The following is a 24,597-nucleotide window of genomic DNA, read 5'->3' as shown; positions in this document are numbered from 1 at the left end:
TCCTCTCCTTTTTACAAAGTTGTTTCTCTTCTTTAAAAAAAGCATTCTGTGAGCAACCAGTGCTTTGCCACTCCTTTGGATATGTAACCTCTGCCCACAGGATACACCAAGACCATCTGCAGACAGCTCTGGGAGGGAATTTATGAAATCTTTTGTTGCAATTTGATGGGTTAGTTGATATGACGAGGAGAACTCTAACCTTCCCTTGAAAGTTAAACAGGGTTTGTCCAACATGACTCATAGCCTTTCTGCGACTTATATATATAATATATATTTCTCAACAGTTCTGGGGGGGAAATGGGACATTATTTCCCTTTCTCTTTGAAACATCTTAAATGCAGCAAATTTGCTGCTTTGGAAATATCCTTGCTGCATATCTTTACATGTACCTTTTTCTTTATAAGATCAAGGGCAGGAGGGGGAGTCATGCACAACCATTTATTAAAACCAATCCAAATATCACAATACATTTTGCAAGGGTTGAGCTTCCTAGAACTCTTCATCTGGTTTGATGTCAAGAAATAAAGATGAGCGTGGAGGTTTAGGCCATGATCTGCATCCTGTATGGGATGCCTGGTTGATTTTAGTGGGTAATAAGCATCCACTGCAGACAGAGGATGCTATGAGCTAAACTGGGATAAAGTGTGGGGATGGGGGGGGGCAAAAGGGGTCTCAAACAACATATTTTTCTATAAGAGAACTGGGGTGATCTAAGGATGACCCCCATCTGAGAAATATTGGAGAATGTCTTTTCGGCACTTATGCAAAACAACTGTGATTGCGGCAAATTAACACCGAAGATTAAGATTCAAATGAAAGGAAATCCAGACATGATGAAGTGTGTTGATTTATGCTCAAGGCATCCAAGCAAATAAGGCAAAAATTAGCCAAACAAATAAAAACAAAATATGAGTCTCTAAAAATACCTTTTGTACCTAATGTGATGCCATATGCCTCCTGGATTGTATTATTCTGTTTGGTTTTCATGACAAGGTTTTTATGTTTTAAGAACAATAAATATAGCTGAAACGAGGCACAGAGCATCCATCCACGGTGTGATTAATTTCCAGGCAACCAAGAACAGAAGCTTTTGTAGACTGGAGTACAGGGACTGTCTCAGGCTAGAGTATATGCCTCAATGACTAACACAGGTATCTTTGGCAAGCCAGTTACAGTTTTCAGGAGGGAGTTAAGTTTTGGTGAATTTGTTTTTTTTTTTTTTTGCCATTACTAAAAAACAGGCCAGGAAGGGGGCTTTCTGCATTCCCATTTCTCTGTTTCCTGACTGTGGCCTATGTGCAAGAAGCACAAATTTTGCCACACAAAATGACACCCCTCCAAAGTGACTATGCCACATGATCATAAAACTGACACCAGGTGGTAAATGCCCTCAGCCATCTCTTTATACTATTATATCCTGGATTGCCCATTTGTTACCCTAGAGGTAGCCCATAATGGAAGGGTGCCTCACACAGAGACACCTTCCCACACAGAAACCAGCCTGGCAGAGACTGACTATGGAGTCAGTAGGGCCTCTCAACAAACCTAGGAAGCCAGGCCAGGTCTCCATCTTGTTTGGGCTTCAAGACATTTCTTACTTGCCCAACTGACTGAGCTAAATGCACATGTTATCTAAATCACCCCCCCCCCCCTAGCCAAAGACCATTAGACTATCTACAGGAAAGGAATATCCCTTCCAGGTACTAACTGCAACTTCTTTTGTCTCTCTTGCCCAATGTAATTTCTGCCTAGCAGCACCTCTTATCCCCAAATGTCTTCCCCCAGTCCTTCCTGATAAAACAAAGATAGGGCCATTAGCAACACATTATACCTAGCCAAGGTATTGTTCTACTTGATGAAATTACTCCACACCTCCCACTCTAGTGACCTCACAGTTCAAACTCACCTATCAGGTACTCATAATATCAGAGACCAATCAACAATCACGGACCTCCTAGTGGGCAGTCTCTGGGGCTGGCCCGGGAATTTCAAACACTATATCAAGCCTTGTCCACCCCTGGTGTGTGTGTTTTCCCTCCACGCCCGGCATCCTGTCCACCCCTCATGTTGTGAACCCTGTGTTTTGGCTGCTTGGATCCAAGAAAGGTGCGGTTGGATCTAAGAAAGGTTGGATCTAAGAAAGAACTTAGTGTATGTATGGTTTTGCTTATGTGTGTGTTTTGACTGTACCCTGATATTTTCCCCAAATAAATCCCCTGAATGTAAGATTTTGTCTTCTTCATTTAAGAAGGGTTTCTTCCAGGGAAAGGACCCTGTAAAAATTGGTAGTAAAAGGTCCCGTGTTACCCTGCCTCTTGCTATATTCATGATTCCCCAGCAATTTGGGTATGAAGAACCCCAATGGCAAATTTCTTGTTCCGCTTCTCTCTAGTCACTCAGCTGAAGAGAAGTTACTGTTTTGGTTATCAGACTCGTAAGGCCAATATTCCCAATAAAATGTATTTGTTTCCTCAGGCTGCTAAGAAGCTGAGGTTCAGCGTGGTCTCTCTGGGAAGTGATACTCAAGGCTAATCTTTTCTTTGTATAGTTGCCTTATAGATTATGTAGCGTTTTTATCTTTTACTTCTGTGGTATTTAATATTGTTTCACAATGGCCTATGGCTTTGTGTGAATAACATTTATTTGTTAGTTCATTCAGCCATCTCCTGGCAGGCCAAAATATATATGCTTAATAATGCTGCTTCCATACTGGCAAGATAATGCACTTCCAAAGCCCTTTTAGGAACTGTGAGATGACAGGATTGGCTTGTTTCTAGAACTGCCAGCTCTGGGTTGGGATATAACTGGAGATTTTGGGGGTGGAGCCTGAGAAGGGTGTTGTTTGGGGATGGGAGAGACCTCAGTGAGGTAGGGTGTCACAGAGTCCACCTTCCAAAGCAGCCATTTTCTTCAGGTGAACTGATCTTTGTCACCTGGATATCAGCTGTAATAGTAGTTCTCCGACTACCAACTGGAAGGTTACAAGGGGAAATAGATTGGCCATGAAGCTTGAGAAAATCCTGACAGAGATTGTTATTTGTTTTTGTTATTCACACTTATGAAATGTTTTCTGATGAAAGGAATATTTCCTGATAATAGCTTTAATTGGTAGCTATTGAAAGCTTCTTTCAGAAGGATTTACTAGCCTGAACACACTTGGACCGATTATGCACTGGCCAGAACGCCTGAGATGGCGATGACAGGGCTTCGGGGAAAATCCCCGATTATGCACGATGTCACTGCCATCCCAGCCTGTCTGAAAGTGCAATGGGAAAATAGTTTTAGTGACAATTTATCCAGCATCTTAGCTTTCTTGTGGAAACTTATTCCAGTTATCTACAACAAAAGATTAAATATGCATACCGTAACCCATAAAGAACGGTTCCATCTGGATGTAGCCGAATCATTCGGTTTTTCACCGTAACTCCATGGACAAAGGATTTCTTGTCATTCAGGAAGTATGTATCCGGTACCCAGAGATAGTCAGCTACTCTGTTGTCTAAAGTCAGATTCAGAGGTATTCCAGAGTATGATAATCTTTTATCCCTCCAGGATTGTTGGAAATACATGGTAAGTGTATAGTCCTGGGAATAAACAAACAAACAAACAAACAAAAAAAGAAAAAAGTAACTAAATGTTTCACATCACTTTTTTTGGTTTCAAATAAGTTTTTTTAATATTTTAAAAATATTAATAAAATGATATTGCATGAACAAAACAGTAGCACATACACACTGCAGAAAACAAAAAAACCTAACTGGAATTAGTTAGGACCTGAAAGCTGTATGTTTGTGCAAACTGGATGACAGGTTACAGAAATAAATAAGCATTTATTGTGCATAGTTAAAAAAAATTCTTTAAGGTTAAAAACACACACAAAACCCACGGGTCATTATTGAAAAATTATCATGTGCACTGGACAATCTTATGTCGTAGACCTTCTTAGACCTGACGCATTTTGACCCTCACTGGGTTTTCATCAGAGGTCTAATGTTGACACACATACCTTGAAAAAAAAAACATTCGTTTGTTCTCCCATTTGTTCGTTCGTTCATTCGTTCATTCATTCTATTTCTATATCACCCTCCTGTAAGGCTTAGGGCAGCTTATATAAAACGTAAAGATATACATCACAATGAATTATGACAACAACATGACAACAATATAAAATACATAAAGCATCCATTAAAATAAATAAATTATGAGAACTCAATTTTTCGGGTGACAAAATCCGTTGAAATGAATCAGATGGAAAATGTCCATTCATCAGATAATAGTTCCCTTCTTTCAGGCTGCCAAGAAATTCTGATGCGCCCATGAAATCAGTGAATATACAAAGGCAGGTGAGGTCACACTGCACCACTGAAAACCTTAAGATTACAACTCAAACTGTTATCACCAACATTTTTTGCATGGCTTTAAACCAGATAGAATCCAAGTTCCCAGTATCTTTGTCGTTTTGATAAGCAGTTAGTCTAACCAAGGTATATTTCCCGTATTTTAGATAACCAATCTTGGATCTTTGGGCTGTTGCGTTCTGTGCATTGTTTAGCATATACCAGCCTGGCAGCTGTAATCATATGCAAGATGATTGTCCGATATTCACCTGAAATTGTAGGAAGATAGCTTAGTCGCATTGGATTGCATGGCATTTTTATCTCCAGGCTGGCTGACATTATCTGTGCTATTTGCTCCCCACAGGTGTGAGCATGAAAACATTTCCACTACATGTGAAAGAAGTCTGCCTTCTTCTCACTGCAGTGCCAACATTGGATGGCATTACTTTTAGGAATCTTTGCTAATCTTAAGGATGTGAGGTGCTACCTATGTATCATCCTTATTTTCACATAATTTCTTATGACTTTTTATTAAAGATTGCTGGGGCTGCCACCATATTTCTGAGAGTTCACAGGAAGTGACAGAGTTTCACAGGAGCTACTTGTGCTGCCCTCGTTCTTGCAAACCAGAAACAGAACCGATCTTGGGCTCCCCTTTTCGGTGAAGCTCTCACAGGGAATGCAAAGAAGATCTTTGGACAGCTGCTTCACATCTTAGCTGAGGACTGGTCTTCCCTTTCTTGTTCCAGATCCCAGGCAAAACCAGACATTTTTACCCAGGCTTATAAACTAGTGTTTTATTTTCCTAGTTTTTTAATGGTCTTCTCCTAGTCTGTTTTATGGATAGTTTTATGCTGTTTATATTCCACAGCTCGTTTTATTGGCCTGTTGCTCTTATATTGATAGTTTGTTATCTTAATTGTAACCTGCAGGATTCCAGAATCTCCAAAATAAATAAATTCTGCCTCCTTAAAGCTTTCTCTTTTGAGACGTGGAACACCGACTACCCTTTCTTTGCAAAGTGTATCCACACACTACACATCAAAACAGCTATATCTTTGTTGTTTTTGTTGTTAGCAGGTTTTAAAATATCCAAATCCACTCCCTCCCTCAATCACTCACTCACTAACTTAGTCACTCACTGTTCTTAGCATCTCCTACTTAAAATGCTATAACAGATGTGTTCATGGATCCATAGTGATAAAACTATACCAGCAGGCCCCTCTGGTATCTGATTTGACACAGTCTGCATTTCCTGGAGACAATCATGAAACAAATCTTGTGTCAAGAATGCACCACTTACATGGATTTGCTTCATAAAAGTTCTTTAAAAAGGAATTAGCATGGATCCATTGACCTCCTAGTGACTCTTTCCAGAAAAAATGTGCATGGATTCTGGCATGCAATTTCTGCCACACATGCAGAGGAACACTTTATTAGGGGCAATGCTTACCTGGGAAAGCAGCCTAAAGGAAATACTGTTGCTACTTTTACTGTTTCTGTGCTGTGCTCATTTCATAAAGGTTTCCTTGATGCATTTAATATAGGTAAAGGTAAAGGTATCCCCTGTGCAAGCACCGAGTCATGTCTGACCCTTGGGGTGACGCCCTCTAGCGTTTTCATGGCAGACTCAATACGGGGTGGTTTGCCAGTGCCTTCCCCAGTCATGACCGTTTACCCCCCAGCAAGCATTTAATATATCTCACCATAAAAAGCAGTCCATGGTAAAACTCTGATAAATGACAAACCAATCCATCAACAAAACAAGCACTCTGTTTTGGGAAAATCCCATAAAATTCCTCATATTTTCCGTAATTGCTGCAGCACTTCCTTGTGCAGTTTTTCAGAGAGTTTCCTGAATGTTTCACATAGGGTGATTCTGCACCAGCGGCACCACTCTGGTCTGCCCCAGGCAGAACAGTTCCATCATGTGGTGCCGGTGGTGGTGGTGGTGATGGTGGGGTTGCAGGAAGAAGGGCTTTGTGTGAGAATGCAATCCCACCATCCTGCAAAAAACAAAAAGTTCTATTTGGCCCCATGGTGATGCAAAGCACCATGAAGCTGAGTGGGAGCATTATCTGCTGGGCTAGGCTCCATTGGCCCCTGGAGCACCTAAGGAAACAGAGAAAACATCTACGTTGCCTTAACATGGGGTAACAGTGGGCTAATGCATGCCAGGCCCGGGAGATACCTGCCCTGGCAGCAACATCATGTGGAAGTGGGGATTAGGCTCACTGCCACATGACCGCCCTCCCAGCCTTTTCTGCTCACGCAGAATCAGCCATAGAGATTTTGTATGAAGGACTTCAAGGACACCTTCCTGCTGGTAGACTTCCCATATGCTACCAGTCATGTTGTTTTGATGTCTTCAGTGATTATTTTCTGCTTAGCCCATTCTGACACCTTTTGCTAAGGAGGATTTGTGGTCTTATTGGTAGAAGAATGGCATATACAGAGGGAAAGAGGTGAACAGTATGCCTGTATGCACAAATGAGGGGGGGGGGAAGAGTGAAAGAGAGAGGGGGGGGGAGAGATGTACTATATCATCATCAAAAACAAATAATTATTCTGCTCATTTAGCAGTTGTTGCAAAGTCAGGACTTACTAATATTCTTTAATTTATGCATGTTTGCTTAAACCTTGACTGCAGACTAATTTAATATACAATCTATTATGCACATTTCTCTGCACTAATCTAGTCCTGCACAACTTATGATCCAGGAAGCTTAACACACTTCACAGATTACTTGAGGATTCATTGAAGACGCTGGCTTTATTAAAATACTTCCGGTAGAAATAGGAGCGTGGACTTAGGCCTAGCAGAATCTCTCCCCACCCTCATCCTGCTGTTCTTCCAGGAAGTTAGGATCCTGTTCATGATCCTCTTCTCCTTCAGCTTCAACAGTACTACCAGATAATAATAATAATAATAATAATAATAATAATAATAATAATAATAATAATAATAATAATAATAATAATAATAATAATAATAATAATAATAATAATAATAATATATTCTTATAGCCCAAGGGTAGTCAACCTGTGGTCCTCCAGATGTTCATGGACTACAATTCTCATGAGCCCCTGCCAGCCTTTGCTGGCTGGGGCTCATGGGAATTGTAGTCCATGAACATCTGGAGGACCACAGGTTGACTACCCCTGTATAGCCCATCCTTTTAAACACACTCAGAGTGGGTAATATCAGATAAAAACATCATGTAGTATGATATATAATATTTGATAGCTCAATCATAATGATCTTCTGGGAAGATAGTGGAAGAGGCAGTTCCGTAGATACAGGGGTTCCACAGTGGTGATCAGCAATTTCCTGGGTATGCAAGGGAAGGCCACAAGAGACAAACACTGGCACATCCTTTCCCCCCACCCACTCACAATCTGCTTTGTGGGTCACAAATCGCCATGGTCTTGATCAGACCTGTCAAAGAACGCCTGCACTGCTTATTCCAGAAATGAATTATTGCACACATGAAAAAGTGTTTGTTTTTGTTTCGGGTTCATTTTTTAAAAGCCTTGGTTCTGTTTCATTAACCAAGTCATTGAAAGTATTCGGCTTAGTAATTCAACTCATTTTTCATTTCTGCTAGCTTCAAATGGAAACATTTTTCTGCTAACAACTCCTTTTCTTGTTGTGAAGGGAAAAAATGCTCAGGCACCATTCCATTCACCCAGATCGGACGCTGACAGGAGACGAGGCCACCATTTGACAGGAAGAGAAAGCAGGTGGAGCTTTGGAATAGGCACCGTCTCCTGGACAAAGAAGGGAAGAAGACCCTGCAGGGAGTAGCAAGAAAATAATTAAATAGGAAAATGGATTCTGTACTTTCTCTTCTGTTAAATATAATTAATTGTGACTGTTCCTCCACTAGGAATATTGTTTGCAATTGCATTTTTAAAGTTCCAGGTTTTTTGTTTGTTTTTGCACTGAAATTTGCCTTTTCGGGCACAGATCCAAATCGCCCCCTCATTTGTCCCACAGCAAAGGAATCCCCAGAAAACTGGTTTTCATTTTTTAAAGTGGTGACTAACAGGGTCTAATTCAGGGCTGCCAAATGCAGAAATGCATGCACTATTTTGAGTTGTTTGGAAATGCCCCATTCTGAAAAATCTGCCTTTTTTATCGCTTCCCCGCTCCCCTGAGAGTTTTCCAAATGTAATTTTTTATAAAACCCTGAGTTATAACATCATAACATTGTAACACTGCTGTGTAAGACTGCAAGGCTGCTTTTTAAAAACAGCATTGTAATGTGATCATCCACTGTTCTGAGTTTTTAAAAAAGCAGCCTTGCAGTCTTACATGGCAATGTTATGAAGTTATAATTTTATAACAATTAAAAAATACATTCAGGACACTTTTGGGGGAAGGTGGGGAGGTAATCAACAGTGCAGAATGGTGGGACTAAGGGATGCAATGAAAACAAAGGTGCAAGCCAGGTACCATTTTGCAAAAAAAACACATTTTGGGAAAAGGGGAAGGGAGCAAAGCATGATGAGAGGCTGTCTTAATTGGACTCAGTGCAGAAAGCATGTTGCCAACTTCAACCTGGGAAATAAGGGGAGGAAGCCCAAATGTGGAGATGCTGAGTCTACTTGCAGCATTCAAAGGAAATCCAAAAGACTATAACAAGGTGGGTCTCCTAATGCAGAAATGGTCGGTCTCAATATTGCTATCCTTAGGACAATAACCTGCTTCTTCTCGGAAGTTCTACTTTGCCTTCCTGTCTCTTTCTGCTAATGATCTAGTTAGGATAAAGTCATTCTCTCTCTTCACTATCATATGTTAGTTTATCTATACTTTAATAAGGTTGGGCACCTTCTCTGTGTGAATTACGATATTGGTGGCATGTATAATTTATATAAACAATCAGTAAAATGCCATTTGGACACATATTTAGCAGGATGGGAATGCAGGGCTTGTAGACATACCATAAGCTAGTAGAGCCAACATTCAATTCTGCAGGCTGCCCCATGTAATTGGTGGGTGAAACTCTGCATATATTTACAAGAATCTACTTTGGCCCTGGACCCATACCAGTCTGATTTCTGTCCTGGCCATAGGGTGGAGACCATGCTGGTCCCTCTGACGGATGATCTTCGGCACAGGTGGACTAGGGTGGGTCAGCCATTTTCATTTTATTAGATCTACTAGCTTCTTACGAATGGGCTTTGAAAAGTCCCCCCCTTCAGTCACTTCTCTGTGGGCCGCAGAGTTCACCTGGCAGCTCTGGGGGGCACCAGGTGTGCTTTGAGGGGTGCGGGGAAGTCATATCCAGCCCCCCCAGCAACGCGCGGCTTCCCCATGGCCCGCACAGCACACCCAGCACTTCCACGAGGCGCCACGTGTGCTGTGCGGGCCACGGGGAAGGCATCCCTGGCCCCTCCTCCCCAGCGACTCGCGGCTTCCCTGCGGTCCGCACAGCAGACCTAGCACCTCTGCGAGGCATCGGGTGTGCTGTTCGGGCTTCGGGGAAGCCATCAACGGTCCCCAGCCCCCCCTGGCGACACGCAGCTTACACGGGTGGCAGGCCTTCTGAATGGAGGCCCGCCATGATGTGCCAATGGCGTGGGTGGCTCCTGGAGTTGGGCACTCCAGGGGTCAGCCCTATCCAATCCGGATTGGCCCGTTGACCCGGACACCACCGGACAGCCATGGTGTCCGGGCCTGGAGAGGGCCACCTACATGGTCCTTTTTCTTTTATATTAAGGTTTATCAGGCACATTTGACGTGGTCAGTCACAAGTTATTGGTATGCCGCCTCGTTGACACAGGGATTGGAGGAATAGCCTTAAAGTGGCTAACCTCCTTTCTTACGAACAGGTCACAAAGCGTTGTAGTGGAGGAGGAGTTGTCAGCTCCCTTTGTACTCCCCTGTGGGGTACCACAAGGGGCAATACCCTACACTCTTTAACATCTATATGCACCCTCTGGCCCAGCTGGTCCAGATTTATGGGCTGGAGTGTCACCATTATGTGGATAACTCCCAATTCTATCTCCTGATGGACAGCCAGTCAGATCTCCCCCCAGATACATTTGCCAGTTGTTTGGAAGCAGTGGCTGGACGGCTCAGGCAGAGTCATCTGAAACTCAGTCCCTCCAAGATGGAGGTCCTGTGGCTGGACATCAGTGGACAGGACCAGGAAGTATGCCTCCCCTGGCTGGATGGGGTGCAACTTACATCTGTACCAATGGCCAGGAATTTGGGGGGTGTTTTTTGATTCCTCTTTAAGTATGGATGCTTAGGTCACGAAGGTAACACAAATGGCATTTTTCCACCTGCTAGTGCAGAACACTTGGCCGTGGTGATCCATGCAACGGTCACTTCCAGGTTAGACTTTTGTAACTCACTCTATGTGGGCCTACCCTTGTCCCTGACCCAGAAACTGCAACTAATACAGAATGTGGTAGCATGGATCCTCACTAGGTCATCTTGGAGTGCGTATGTCCAGCCATGGCTGAGACAGCTGCATTAGTTGCTGGTTTGCTTCCAGATCAAGTTTAAGGTATTGGTTTTGATCTTTAAGGCTATATGCGGCCTGTGAGACCGCTTATCTCCTTATGCGCCCCGCTCTCTGGGTATGAATCTGTTGACAGTCCTGGGCCCCCAGGAAGCATGCCTGGCCTCAACCAGGGCCCGGTCTTCTTCAGTCCTGGCCCCAACCCGGTGGAATGAGCTCCCAGACAAACTAAGGGTCCTGCCAGAGCTCCCTGGGTTCCGCAGGGCTTGTAAGATGGAGCTCTTCCAACAGGCTTTTGGTTGAGGCTGGGCTAAATACTGGTCTATGAAAACAGCTCATTCACCATCCTTGTACAATCTGGACCCCCTTCCCCATGGCCAACCGTCGCCCCTGGATTTACAGCTTCTTAGTTGCAACTGGGAATGGGCGAGCTGAGGAATGAAGGACAATGAGAACAGTACTGTTGCCATCTTGTTGTTTTCTTGTTTTCTCGTTGTTTTATTGCTATTTTATATCTAGTATGTTGTATTGTCGGCAAGAGGGCTTAGCTTGCCACCTTATGGGCTTAATGATTTTATCATTATGCTATGAACTGCCACGAGCTGGTCGGTCAGGGAGTGGCGGCATACAAAACCAGTAAATAAATACATATGTAAAACACTGTAAAAAGCAAGGGAACATACTATCTTTAAACAAAAACTGTGTGTATTAGGATCCCTGCTTCCCATTCATGACTAATTTGGCACTCAGTGCTGAAGAGCCTCGGTCGGCCTCGGATAGCCGAGCTGCCTGAACTGGTGTGAAGAACCATCTGCTTCAGGAGCGGAGTGTGGCCAGAAGGGTAAATAGGGAAAGAAATCTGCCATGGGTCCTTGGCCCAAAATAGATTAACCTGGCCTCAACCAGGACCAGAGCTTTTCCAGTCCTGGCCCCAGTCTGGTGGAATGCTCCGCCAGATGACATCAGAGCCCTGCAGGACTTCCAACTGCTCTACAGGGCTTGCAAGGCAGAGCTGTTCTGCCGGGCCTATGGTTCTTGGTGGGGCCAGAAATAACATCTAATTCCCTTGGCCTTTCTGTCCGCCAAGCTAAGATTTTACACTTCAGTTTCTAAATGATGCCTCCCATCTCCACAGGTTAATTTTAATACTCGATATATATTGTCAATTTATTAGTATACGATTTTAATGAAAGTGTTTTATTGTTATTAATCTGAGGCAATTTTAAAATTTATATAGGGATTGTATGTCTACTATAAGATGCAATCCACGCTGAGTTCACAGAGATAGGCCAGAATACAACCCCCAGAATAAACAAAACAAACAAACAACAACAAAAAAACAACGTTGGAATAACTAAGAAAAGATTACCATCTTTCCCCCTACAGTTTAATAGCAGCTGGGGTGAGGGAGGGAGAGATTCTTATTGGGACTGACTGGGAAATTCAGGGAGTGGAGTTGTGATGAATGGTATCATATTAGCACCATAGCATAACATCTGGCTTTGCACCAACAGTGATATCACCATGGCGTCCTTCCCATTTCGCTTCTGCTGCTCCACCAAGAAGCAGTGGGGTCAGTGGCGCCTGGGGTGTGAGAGCTGCCACTTAAGCAAGGGATCTGGTAAGTCTTGTGTACACAGGAGAAGGGTAATGATCCCTGCCTCACTGAACTTTGGTCATTCCAGAGTTTTTATGGCAGAAGTTCTGATTCTAAAATGAAGAACGGGATATACAGGTTGAAAGAAATAGCACAAGGAGTGATGGAAGGCATATCACTTATTTATTTTATTGATATTTAACACCAACTTGGTGTAGCAGTTTTAAGCGGGCGGCTTAAGAGCAGTAACATCAGGGCTCTCTCAGCCTCACCTGCCTCACAGGGTGCCGGTTGTGGGGAGAGGAAAGGGAAGGAGATTGTAAGCTGCTTTTAGTCTCCTTCAAGTAGTACAAAGTGGTGCATAAAACACCAGCTCTTCTTCTTCCATCCTGCCCAGTGAGACTGAATGTGGTTTACATCAATGAATCTCGCCAAAATAGAATGCCATAAAAAAGCAATGCAGATAACAAGGCTTTTAACCCTTCATAATCATAGGTCTTCATTCATAAGCCTCCAAAAGCACCTTGGAAAAGTTTCAGCTCGGTAAGACCCCAAAATCTCTGCAAGGCTGGGGCTTTCCTCATGTCCTCCAAAAACCCAGTGAAAAAGCCAGAGCAGAAAGAGTTCTCGCTGCTATTAAAAAGGTGAGACCGAGATGAAAAATTGGTTGGATACTATTGTAAGGGCAAGGGTTAGACTTCTCCAGTTCTAACGGATAATGCTGCTAAATCTTTGAATTGTTTCAGTGCTTGAACAGGAAACTAAGGATGCTTCCTAGTTTCATTTTAGAAGGACATGCATTTTAATTAACTTTTGGCATTCAAAAGAGCCCAAAGGATCAAAAGGAATTTTCTTGAAAAGCCATGCCGTGGTAAAGAACAAATCCTTGACCTGTTCTCCAAGACCTGCAAAGGGGATATTTATTTGATGTGATCCAAAACCAGTATCCCTCTTGCTGCTGAGATGGCAGTGCCATTCTGACCCAGGATCTCATTTCTGATTTGATATTCTACTCACCACCATCTATCTTTTATGCCTTCGTGCTAGTGCTGCCTCATATCAAAGTCCTGCCAGATGGATTTCCACAGACACTTGAAAGCTAATTCTATAATGCTTGACGTGTTCATTGAATTTTTCAATGCATAAGAGGGTTAGCTTGGATATCAGTATTCACCTGGACCGATACTTGCAGCAATATGTCTGAGCATGCCCCCCTCTCCCTGGAACACCTCAGCTCAGGCCAAGATGCAAAACTAACAAAGGAACAGTGGACTACATGGAGGCTGGTAGATTCAACCAGTTGATTCATCCACAGTGACAAACAACAGAACGGATCAAAGGCAAAACAAGCAGTTAGTTGCAGCTGCAAACCTGGGTATTTTCAATACCTTTCCTTGCCGGAAGCAAAACATGTAAAAAATAAGAGATTCAAAGAAATCATAAATGCTTGCTTGTGCAAGAGAGACAGAGTTCTGTTTTAGATTTCTATATAACTCTCTGCTGGCTGATTTGTCATTCAGAGTGCAGAGTTTACAAATACACAATGAAAAATATGGCTATAACCAGGCTGTAGAAGAAGAAATGAAGCTGCCTTCAGAATTGGTTTATTAAGTCCATTATTCACCAGGGTCTCTGGTCTTTAGGGAGAGGGCATGGCTCAGTGGTAAATCAGCTGCTTGGCACACAAAAGGTTCCAGGATCAACCCCCATCATCTCCCATTAAAGGATCTGGCAGAGGTGATGTGAAAGATCTCTGCCTGAGATACTGGAGGGTTCCTGCCAATCTGAATGGACAGGACTGACTTTGATGGACCAGGGTTGGATTCGGATGTCAGAGACTGAACCCAAAATTTTCGGCATGAAAATCTGGTGCTGTACTACTGAACCTTGGCCTCAGCTCTTTAAAGAGTATAAAATGAATGTGAGGGGCAATGTCCTATAGAGCAGGGGTAGTCAACCTGTGGTCCTCCAGAAGTTCATGGACTACAATTCCCATGAGGCCCTGCCAGTGTTTGCTGGCAGGGGCTCATGGGAATTGTAGTCCATGAACATTTGGAGGACCACAGGTTGACTACCCCTGCTGTAGAGGTTAGATTGCTGGTATATGATTGGGTGCCAATTCCTGCTCAGGCATGAATTCCTGCTCAGCCCTCTTCAGTCAGCTTAACCTCTCCCACAAAGTTACTGTAAGGGTAAAAGGAAAGGAAAGGAAAGATCCAAGTGCCCCACCCAGAGCTCCTTGGAAGAAAGATGGGTTTAAAACCATCAATTATCTAAAACATTAGAAACCACTGCACATCGCCACAGTTTTCCATTTCAGAGCTACACATTTTTTTTTTAAGGGCTAAGTCCTGTTCACCCTTTTCTCCCATGCAAGAAGCCTTCCTCGGGAGTGAGAGGTACCACTGATGTGGGAGGCAGGAGCCACCTACACTACATGACTTTTAATCCATGCAGGTCCCCTGTGTATCGGTAGTATCTTTGGGGCACCCACAGGTGCTTTCTGGGGGAAGGGGAACGTGGCGCAGATACATCATTGGTGGTCCTTTCCATGGATGCTACAGAGGGTCCAGTCCAATGGCTTAACTTGAGATGTCTTCTCAAGGAGACAGTTCCACAAGCGGGGTAACCAACTGAGATAGAGAGCAGAGCTCCCATACATTGCATGGTTGGATTTGATGGCAACATGTCAGCAAGTTCTGTTTTCTATATCATGGGGGTACAGCATGAGATAAAATTGTCATTGCCGCAGTTCCTTTCATTCAATTGCATGTGGCCAATGTCTTGTATTGGCTATGATTTAATGACTCTCTTTGACAACTAAACAATACAGCTGACCATGTAAATGGTAACATGATGTATGGGCATCTGTCATGTGTCTTGATCGTTACAAACATTGATCAGCACTGCAAACAGTAAAGATGTGTTTGTCTCTTTCAGAGCTCCAGAGGATTCCTTCCCCGTAAATCAGGGGTCCTCAGACTTTCTGAGCCTGTGGGCACCTATGGAATTCTGATAAAGTATGGTCACAAAATGGTTGCCACAATTTGCTGTCTCAGCCAAGAACAAAATGGCTGTTGACATTTACCTTCCGTCACATAGTGAAGATCCTTGTGCTGTGATGACAGCTGCTGCCAAAGCAACATTAAAAAAAAAACACACCTCTGCCCAGCACAATGCTCCAGGCTCAAGATATCACATAAAATCAGCACCGAATTCTTGAGGAGCATTTGTGAGTGGGCAAGCCACCAACTCAACATGCTAGGTACATGGTAACTTCTGAACAAGCAAATATGTCACCTAAAAATGGAAATCTTTGCAAGATCAGTGTATTGTTTAGACAAGAGAAAGAATTCCTCTGACAAAGAAAGACTTCCTTCAGCACTGGAGGACTTCTTTCCCAGTTGGAAGAAGACTTCGTGTCACATGGTCATTGACTGCAACATAGTGAAGGGAACTATGGGGTCCAATTCATAGTCTTGTTTCCTTTGGATCAGTCAGTCAGATATTTGACTCCCCAAATTCAGTACAATACTCTCATAACAGAATTTGCAGAAGCAGCTATATTTTCATTATGAGAAGACAAAACACCAAAGGTGTTTATACTAAACATTGTAATTTTGAACCCCGCTAACCATAGTTTAGAGCAGGGGTAGTCAAACTGCGGCCCTCCAGATGTCCATGGACTACAATTCCCAGGAGCCCCTGCCAGCGTTTGCTGGCAGGGGCTCCTGGGAATTGTAGTCCATGGACATCTGGAGGGCCGCAGTTTGACTACCCCTGGTTTAGAGAAAGCAGATTTTAATGTGGTTATGTTACAAGGGTTGTTTTAGTTCCACAGTTTGCAAGTTACAGAACAAGAACTGTCATATGTCATATGACAGGCCGTATCTCTAGAATAGACAGAACGCATAAAATCTGACGTTGTCCTTCAACAGCAACAAAAAAACAGTGTAAGGCTGTTATGACTTCCATTATTATCAGGTTGCTATGGTGACTGATGTTTCTAAGACAACTATTCAATTCTAGCAGAAAATTGTGAAAACAAAACTGGTATATAAATGATAAAATGAGTTGCTAGTTCCTTCCTAGGCAGAGACTCTCTGCTTACAATGTGAAGTTATTTCTTTAATATCTGAATTAGGATCACTTCATTCCGATAACAGAGAAAGTCGAAACCTTGGTTCAGGGGTGTATCACTTCATTAAGAGCCAGGTTAGTGCTTCATTGCCCTCTGACCCAGTCAGGAAAAATCTTCTTGTCATTCTTAAACGAAATGATCCTTTTAAAACAGCACAGGGGTTCACTTGTTGTGTTGTACTTACAACCCAGCTGGATACATCTGCATTTTCTGCATCTAAAAGTGAAGCGGACTTCCCCAGGCTGGTTGGAGTGCAAGACAAAGAGGTAGGGGGTGTTTTGTTTTGGGAGTAGCTCTAGATTCTGGAAGATAGTGGGTTCAACAACACTGGGGACTAGGGATGCCATCTTCCAGAGAACACCCAGAGACTGTCCACTATTACAATCGATTTCCAAACAACCAAGATCAGTTCCCCTAGATAAAATGGTTGCTTTGGAGAGTGGAGTTTATAGCATTATACCCCACTGAATGAGCCTCTTGTGGCGCAGAGTGGTAAGGCAGCCGTCTGAAAGCTTTGCCCATGAGGCTGGGAGTTGGATCCCAGCAGCCGGCTCAAGGTTGACTCAGCCTTCCATCCTTCCGAGGTCGGTAAAATGAGTACCCAGCTTGCTGGGGGGTAAACGGTCATGACTGGGGAAGGCACTGGCAAACCACCCCGTATTGAGTCTGCCATGAAAACGCTGGAGGGTGTCACCCCAAGGGTCAGACATGACTCAGTGCTTGCACAGGGGATACCTTTACCTTTACCTTTACCCCACTGAAGTCTCTCCCCTCCCCAGATCTGCCTTTCCCAGGCTCCACCTCCCAAATCCCCAGGTTTTCCCCAATTAGGGACATGTAGTATAACCCCAAATCATTTTTTCCACTGCTAATGATGTAACAGATAAAGATTAAAAGGCAGTCTAAGTTGTCTGGTACACCAATGGGTTAATGAGAAATCTATGACCTGAAAATCCAGTTGAGAGAGGCTTTGGTAAAATAGTAATTTCAATTTAACTCACAGTAGGAGAGTTGGTGGGAGAACTGATGAAGCTTCCTCTGAACTGTAATTCTGATGTAATTCGGGTTCATGTGGAAGGACAGACTGGGATGTGGCATATTAATGATGACAAACCCATGCCAGGAAGGCTATTTTTAACCTCTGACTCCACTTTAATGTAGGCTTTGGTAAGAGAATGAAAGGATTTAAAAGCTCCTTTATTGGCGGGGGGGAGAAAGGAAAAAATGACCACAGGTAAACCAAGGAAATGCAGGACCAAGCCCTATGAGGAAAGGCTGAGGGACTTGGGAATGTTCAACCAGGAGAAGAGGAGGTTGAGGGGAGACATGATTGTTCTTTTTAAGTTTGTTACTTGAATGAAGTCAGAGAGTGGTTCCTGTTGGCAACAGAGGATAGGACCTGCAGGAATGGCTTTAAACTATGTGTAGAATGGTACTGCCTAGAAACAAGACTTTCACAGTGAGAGTAGTTCAGTAATAAATAGGCTGCCTAGGGAGGTTGTGAGCTCCAGCCAAGCTGCTTGCCCTGCTGCAACCCCTATGAAAGGGTTGTTCTACCCCCAAAGGGGTGTTGACCCCCAAGTTGAGAACCACTGCTTTAGGTTGATCCTGTATTGAGTGAGGGGTCGGACTAGATGGCCTGTATGGCCCCTTCCAACTCTATGGTTCTGTGATTCTATGAATGTATTTACAAAGATATATGAAAAGGAACTGGAGATGCCTCAGGAAGTTAGTTGTGCCTATAGAGGATACGGTTGGGTAATTTCTGGAGATCTTGGGGGTAAAGCCTAGAAGGAGCAGTAGAGAAAAACTATGCACCAAAAAAATACAGATTTATAAATGGGGGGGGGGGCAGCAATGTGGTCCTCAGTAGTCATGTTAGAAAGGCAGGCAGAATGAAAGAAAAATGACATGCTTACAGAACTAGTGACTTAGAAGTGTAACTGGTGAGTATAGGTGCTTAGATGATTGTAAAATTGACAAAGTAGCCCATAAAATAATTAGCACAAGAAAATCTAAAATCCTTAAGGAATTTAGTTAAGGAACAAGAAGAACTAAAACACTATTCATATAACTGAAGGAAAGACTAAATGACTCATTCATACAGTCGGATTTGTCTTATTGAATGTCAGAACTGCTCCTTGTTTCTTAACAATAAAATATTTGTATTGTTTTGAATGGTAGTTAGTTAATTTAAGTAATTTCTAACTGAGGGTGCTATAAAGTACAAGTCAAAGAGCTACTACATCTTCCCAATCCTGGTGACTTCAATGGGGTTAGACGGTTGTAATTTTTCTTAGAACTCTGCTGTAGTGTCCACATAGGATGGCTCTCTTAGTGCATGGACATTGCCATATCTGTGGGAAAGTTCCCATCCCTGAAAGATGGAACACTACGTTTCTCCCTCTACTTTTCAAGGAGTAAAAATTCTGGCCAGAAATGCTTGCTGGGAACAAGAAGGGAGTGATGTAAACAGTGGCTTCTTTTGCTGGGATAGCTGAGGCAAAAATAGTGCCGCACTTACCTGCAATGCCTGTTGTTCGTCCCATTGCCTTCTGTGCAGGCACACAGTCCCTCCCTCCTGCCCTACTGTGAACTTGCTCCTATCAGAACTGTATATCTGCTTTGAGGACTCATGGCAGTTCAGGAGGACTGAGAGAGCTAGGGGGTTCCTCCTCTTGAAGCAAGAAAAATGGTCGCTAATGCACTTAGGAGGGGAGGAGCTCCCTCAAGTTGCTCCCTCAAGTTGCTAAAGAACTTGCTAGAAAAATTCTCCTGGGAATGCACAGAAGACTCAAGATGAATTACATTGATACCAGTCTATCAGACTGCTATTTGGATAACTGCACTTATATGACATATTCAGGTCTGGCCTTTACTTCAAGGTGATTGCTTTTTCACTCCTATGACTGCTCGGTAATCATATGATTTATTATTTGTCTTCATTGTGTTACGGTATGTAGTCAAGCAAATAACATTGATGCTGTTCTGCCTAAGCATCCTGAATTAAAAGTGAAGGTAACTCTGGAACTAGACAAAGAATGAGGTGTGAAATATGATATATTGTGGAAATGTAGCTTCATTGTCAAACTGTAAAATTAAATTATGTGTTCACTCAAGAAAAATTTGTACAATGATAGGAACAAATACAGGACAGTTTCCTATCAAGACCCAGTGAGACAATTGACAATAATAGTGATTGCAGGGCTGATACACTTTATGGAAGACCACTTGCTGTCCTGTCATTCCACTGGAAGAAATACATATATATCAGAACAAAATGGAAGAGGAACAAGCTAAGAGAAACTACAGGCCAGTGAGTCTGACCTCAATTGGAGGGAAGATAATGGAGCTGACTTTAAAGGGGGTGATTTGCAATCATCTGAAGAACAATTTGTTGATCTAGGGAAGTCAGCATGGATTTGTCCCTAACAGGTTTTGCCAGATAAATCTGGTTTCCTTCTTTGATCAAGGGACTGGCTTATTAGATGATGGGAACTTTGTGGATATTGTTTATCTAGATATCAAGTAAGGCTTTGATAAGGTTCTCTGTGATGTCTTGATGGGTAACCTGGAGGACTGTGGAATGGATCTTTGGATTGTTAGGTGCATAGAGAACTGGCTAGGGAACTACACCCAGAGAGTGGTTGTTGATGATATTTCATTAGATTGGAGGGAGGTGAGAAGGAGTACTATGGGGCTCTGTACTTGGTCCAGGCTGCATTTCTGGAATGTTAAGTCCATGATAAAATTACAGCTTAGTGCACAAACCAAGGCATTAATTATAATCCCCCTTCATTTCTATGGACCAAACTACTTGCAGCTCCATGACCAAAAATGCCAGCCTACACTTCAGTGCAGCCAAACTGTTGTCTATGTCGCTGATGTGAAGGTATCTCAGGGAGCTGAACTGGGCTCCATCTAAATGCAGCATGTCAAATGTTGAACGTGATTGTTGACTCAGCGGCCTGCAAGGTGAAAGGATGGAGAGAGCTCATATGGTTTAGAGCTTGCTTTCACTCTATTTTCTATTTTCAGTGACTTTCAGGATGTCAAAGGCAGGACACGATGGCTTATAAATATCTCGTTACCATGAGCCATGCAATGACTGAATGCTTAAAAAAAAAGATCTAGATATGGGAAGTGCAACATGGGAATTTTGCATTGTGACTATCTTTGCATTGGAGACCTATCCACACAGAATTTGCTTGGCATGTCCTGTACATCATAATCATTGAGCTGCCATCTGTACATCTCTTTCAGAGAACTACCTTGGATAAAGGGTCAGTTCTGTTTAGTGGGAAACCCAGTCCCTTTGCATGCTCATCAGACTCTTGAGATATTTGTCAGAGTGCCAGGTAAATGGAAAATTCATGTCACTGTATACAAAAAATAATTTATCCCCCTCGCTTTTTTTTTTTTTGTTCTACCTTATTGAGCCACCCAGAGAGGTTTGCCTTTGGTGGAAATCTTTATGGACAGTTCTTAGCAAAGAGCAGAGTTCAGTAATCAAATGGTAGGGACATCTGTTGAGGCGTAGTGTGGCCAGCCTGAAGATTATATAATGCTGTGGTGGAGATTTTGCATGGACATATGGCACGCAGCCATATTTTTTTGTTGTTCATCCGACTTCCCAACTACACGATCAGAAAAATTTGTGCATTTTATGTTTCATGGGACTTTGTACTGTAGGAGGAACATCGAGTGATTGCGCTTCTGTAGGATTAAAATTTCCCTGTGCACCTACTACGGGGATATCTGGGAGATGGCCTGCCTTGAACACAGACAAGACTGAAAAGAAACAGCAGCAAGAACTTAGAGCCACTCGGAGACTGATAATTCCAATCAAACCAAATACCTCTCAGGACAACACAGCTTAAAACAACAGGGAAGCTCTCTGCATTCATAGCCTTTTTCAGTGTGGGAAGGGACTGCAGTTGGTATGTGCAAAAGCCTGCATAGAATAGGAATGAGAATGCTAGACAATCTGGAGCTGGAATCACCAGGTCTGAAGCCCTCCTTCGGCATGGAAGCTCAAAGGGTGATCTTGGGCCAGTCACTGTATCACATTCCCAACCTAACAACTCCACCCACTACCTGCCTTCCCTCCCATCTGACTCCCTCTCCCCTCCACGTTGTATTTAAAATTTTAAGCATAATCATGTTACAATGCAATTTTATAATAATAATAGCACCCGCTTTTAAGGGAATGCTTTAGAATGTTATCTTATGTAGTTTGGTTTTCTGCATAATCTTTCTCCATTATTAAATTGAGAATGTTCTCTGCTATTAATTTGTGGTGTAGTGGTTAAGGGCAGCAGTTTATAATCTGCCGAGCTGGTTTGATTCTCTGCTCCTCCACATGCATCCAGTTGGGTGACCTTGGGCTCCTCACAGCCCTGAAGTGCTGTTCTGACCAAGCAGTCCTGTCACCTACCTCACAGGCTGCCTGTTGTGGGGAGAGGAAGGGAAGATGATTGTAAGCCGCTCTAAGACTCTGTTTGGCAGTGAAAACCAGATATAAAAACCTCCTTCTCCTTCTCCTTCTCCTTCTCCTTCTCCTTCTCCTTCTCCTTCTCCTTCTCCTTCTCCTTCTCCTTCTCCTTCTCCTTCTCCTTCTCCTTCTCCTTCTCCTTCTCCTTCTCCTTCCTTCTCCTTCTCCTTCTCCTTCTCCTTCTCCTTCTCCTTCTCCTTCTCCTTCCCCTTCCCCTTCTCCTTCTCCTTCTCCTTCTCCTTCTCCTTCTCCTTCTCCTTCTCCTTCCTTCTCCTTCTCCTTCTCCTTCTCCTTCTCCTTCTCCTTCTCCTTCTCCTTCCTTCTCCTTCTCCTTCCTTCTCCTTCTCCTTCTCCTTCTCCTTCTCCTTCTCCTTCTCCTTCTCCTTCTCCTTCTCCTTCTCCTTCTCCTTCTCCTTCTCCTTCTCCTTCTCCTTCTCCTAGAGGGTACCTATGTTGGCAGTTGTTTGGGGTTGTAAGGCTGTCAAGAACTAGGTCTCCACTTCCCTCCCCCTGCCTCCCCCATGTCTCCTCCCAGCATCTAAATTCACTTTCACGATTAAGGCATGACTGGGCACTTTATTTTTTCACCATACTCCCTGCCACCAGAACTCCATGCCATTTAAGAGACGTGATCGTTGTAGGTTTTTTTCACGTAGGTTAATAGTACAGTGAAACGGGTAGTTGGTTCACAGAGCATTGTTGCATTGCTAAGTTCTGATTGGATATTTTCTTTGGCAAATTTTCAATGTTTAAAGGTTTTGTTTCATGTCACCTTATTGTGCTTAACTTTCGTGCTGATAAACACTTGTGTAATGGCAGCCAACAAGCTTTGTCTTTGCAGATGCATGGAGATTGAGCACATATCAATATGATAACACCCCACGCCCCCGCTTAAATCATTCGAGTGTAACAGGAATCTAGGGGTGGGGAGGTGTCAAGGTAAGTCTTGACTCACACAGAAAGGGAAGACAAAGCAAATAGAAAACAAAATTGCACTCTGAGCATGGGAACTCGCAACCTGTGAGCCTCCACATGCTAAATAATTGTGCCTGACATTTTGAATTATGTCTCAGCATGAATGCATTATTGCATATGCCTGACCCCCTCTAAAAAGGGGAGGGTGAGGCATGACCAGCACTGGGACTGCCCATTCTCCTGATGAAAAGACAAAATGCATGCCAGGATTTATGTCCTGATCGGTGATGGAAGAAAACCACAGATGCAGAATGCCAGGTGCAAATTCAGGGTCTACATAGGGAATCCAATGCGATGAGAACATCCTGGTAAACCATAACTGTGGAAATGGACCTCGCAGGACTTCCAGCTCAATTACTTCCAAATTTCTTTGTCCTGTTCTAGATATGGACTTGAGTGCAGCTGTACTGTCTGGGGATGTACAAAAAATATCCTAAATAATTTGGAAGCTTGCAAATTTAGATGTGACAGAAACTATGTCCACAATAAATGCTCCAGATCTGAACTTAACTTTTCTAATATTCACATCTGGTGCCTATATAGTCTCACCACATTTTCCCAGGAAGTGGGGGGTGGAAGCAGCATTGAGAAGACAGAGTAACTCAGAAGCAGTGATGGTCTGGCTCAAGTAGAGGAACTCAACCCCTGTGGCTGGGTAGGAAAAGGCCAAGCGAAGAAGTGCAATTGCCCTGCCTAGACAGTGTACAGCTGATACGTTCACAATTCACTAGGAATCTGGGCACGATCTTCAATGCCTCCCTTTCAATGGAAGTGCAAGTCATGAATGTAGCTCTCAGCTGGCATTTTCCCATATTTGCCACGCAAAGCTACTAGCACCCTAGCAGACCCAAGAATACCTGGCTACAATCATCCATGCAATGGTCACCTCCAGGCTAGACTTCTGTAACTACATGGGGCTACCCTTTTGCTACAGGAACACAAAGCGACGTGCCCATGTAGCAGTGGAAAATAAAATGTACTATTGTGTTATCTTTGGTGTGCACAGTAATATTGGGAGTGGGCAGCAACCCTATCTAAAACACATTCATGTTTTTGTTTTCTGACAGTAGGGCATGAATGGGGAAAGGGGGGGGCATGTGATGAAGCAGACCTTTCCCTATTAGCATGGTGTCCGTGTTCTGTATTTATAATCTTTACTGTGAACACAATCATTGGGGTCCAGTAATCATGACCAGCCTATCAGAAATCTACCCGAACATAAATCAAGACCATTATACAAAGAATCCCAAAAAGAAATAATGACAAATGTTTTATTGTTGTAGCATTATCCTGTAGCAATGTGGAAGTGGGTTTTTTAAAAATTTATTTTGGGACTCAAGGGGAAAAAGGAAGTTTGAGTTCCCAAAACGCAGCTGTGAGGGGATTGGTGGCTTGAGTTGATTGATAACCCAAGGAGCAGAGTGTTTCCACTATTAGATAATCACTGCACCATCTCAATGGCTTTGAGAAAGTATAGAAACTTGTACCAACTGGCAGGCAAGCAGGGAAAAAAACAGGGAAGAGCACCTTCTTCCTGCAATAGTCTGCCCATACACCTGTCCCAGAAAGGACAGAGA

The 24,597-nt window shown here is 43.2% G+C and overlaps 1 protein-coding gene across 2 annotated transcripts in view; it reads right to left on the bottom strand.

The window, feature by feature from the left end:
* The window catches only part of GABRB1 (gamma-aminobutyric acid type A receptor subunit beta1), a 115,368-nt gene that overhangs the window by 35,017 nt on the left and 55,754 nt on the right, over window positions 1–24,597 (bottom strand). For both annotated transcript variants that reach the window (XM_077301889.1, XM_077301888.1), the window contains exon 4: window positions 3,364–3,584. In XM_077301889.1, the coding sequence (XP_077158004.1) occupies window positions 3,364–3,584 (221 nt within the window). The remainder of the gene's footprint in view (window positions 1–3,363; window positions 3,585–24,597) is intronic.

Source organism: Paroedura picta, chromosome 10 (assembly GCF_049243985.1).
Source record: "Paroedura picta isolate Pp20150507F chromosome 10, Ppicta_v3.0, whole genome shotgun sequence".
Lineage (NCBI taxonomy): Eukaryota > Metazoa > Chordata > Lepidosauria > Squamata > Gekkonidae > Paroedura > Paroedura picta.
The sequence above is the reverse complement of the archived record's forward strand: the minus strand, read 5'-3'. Positions and strand labels throughout refer to the sequence as shown.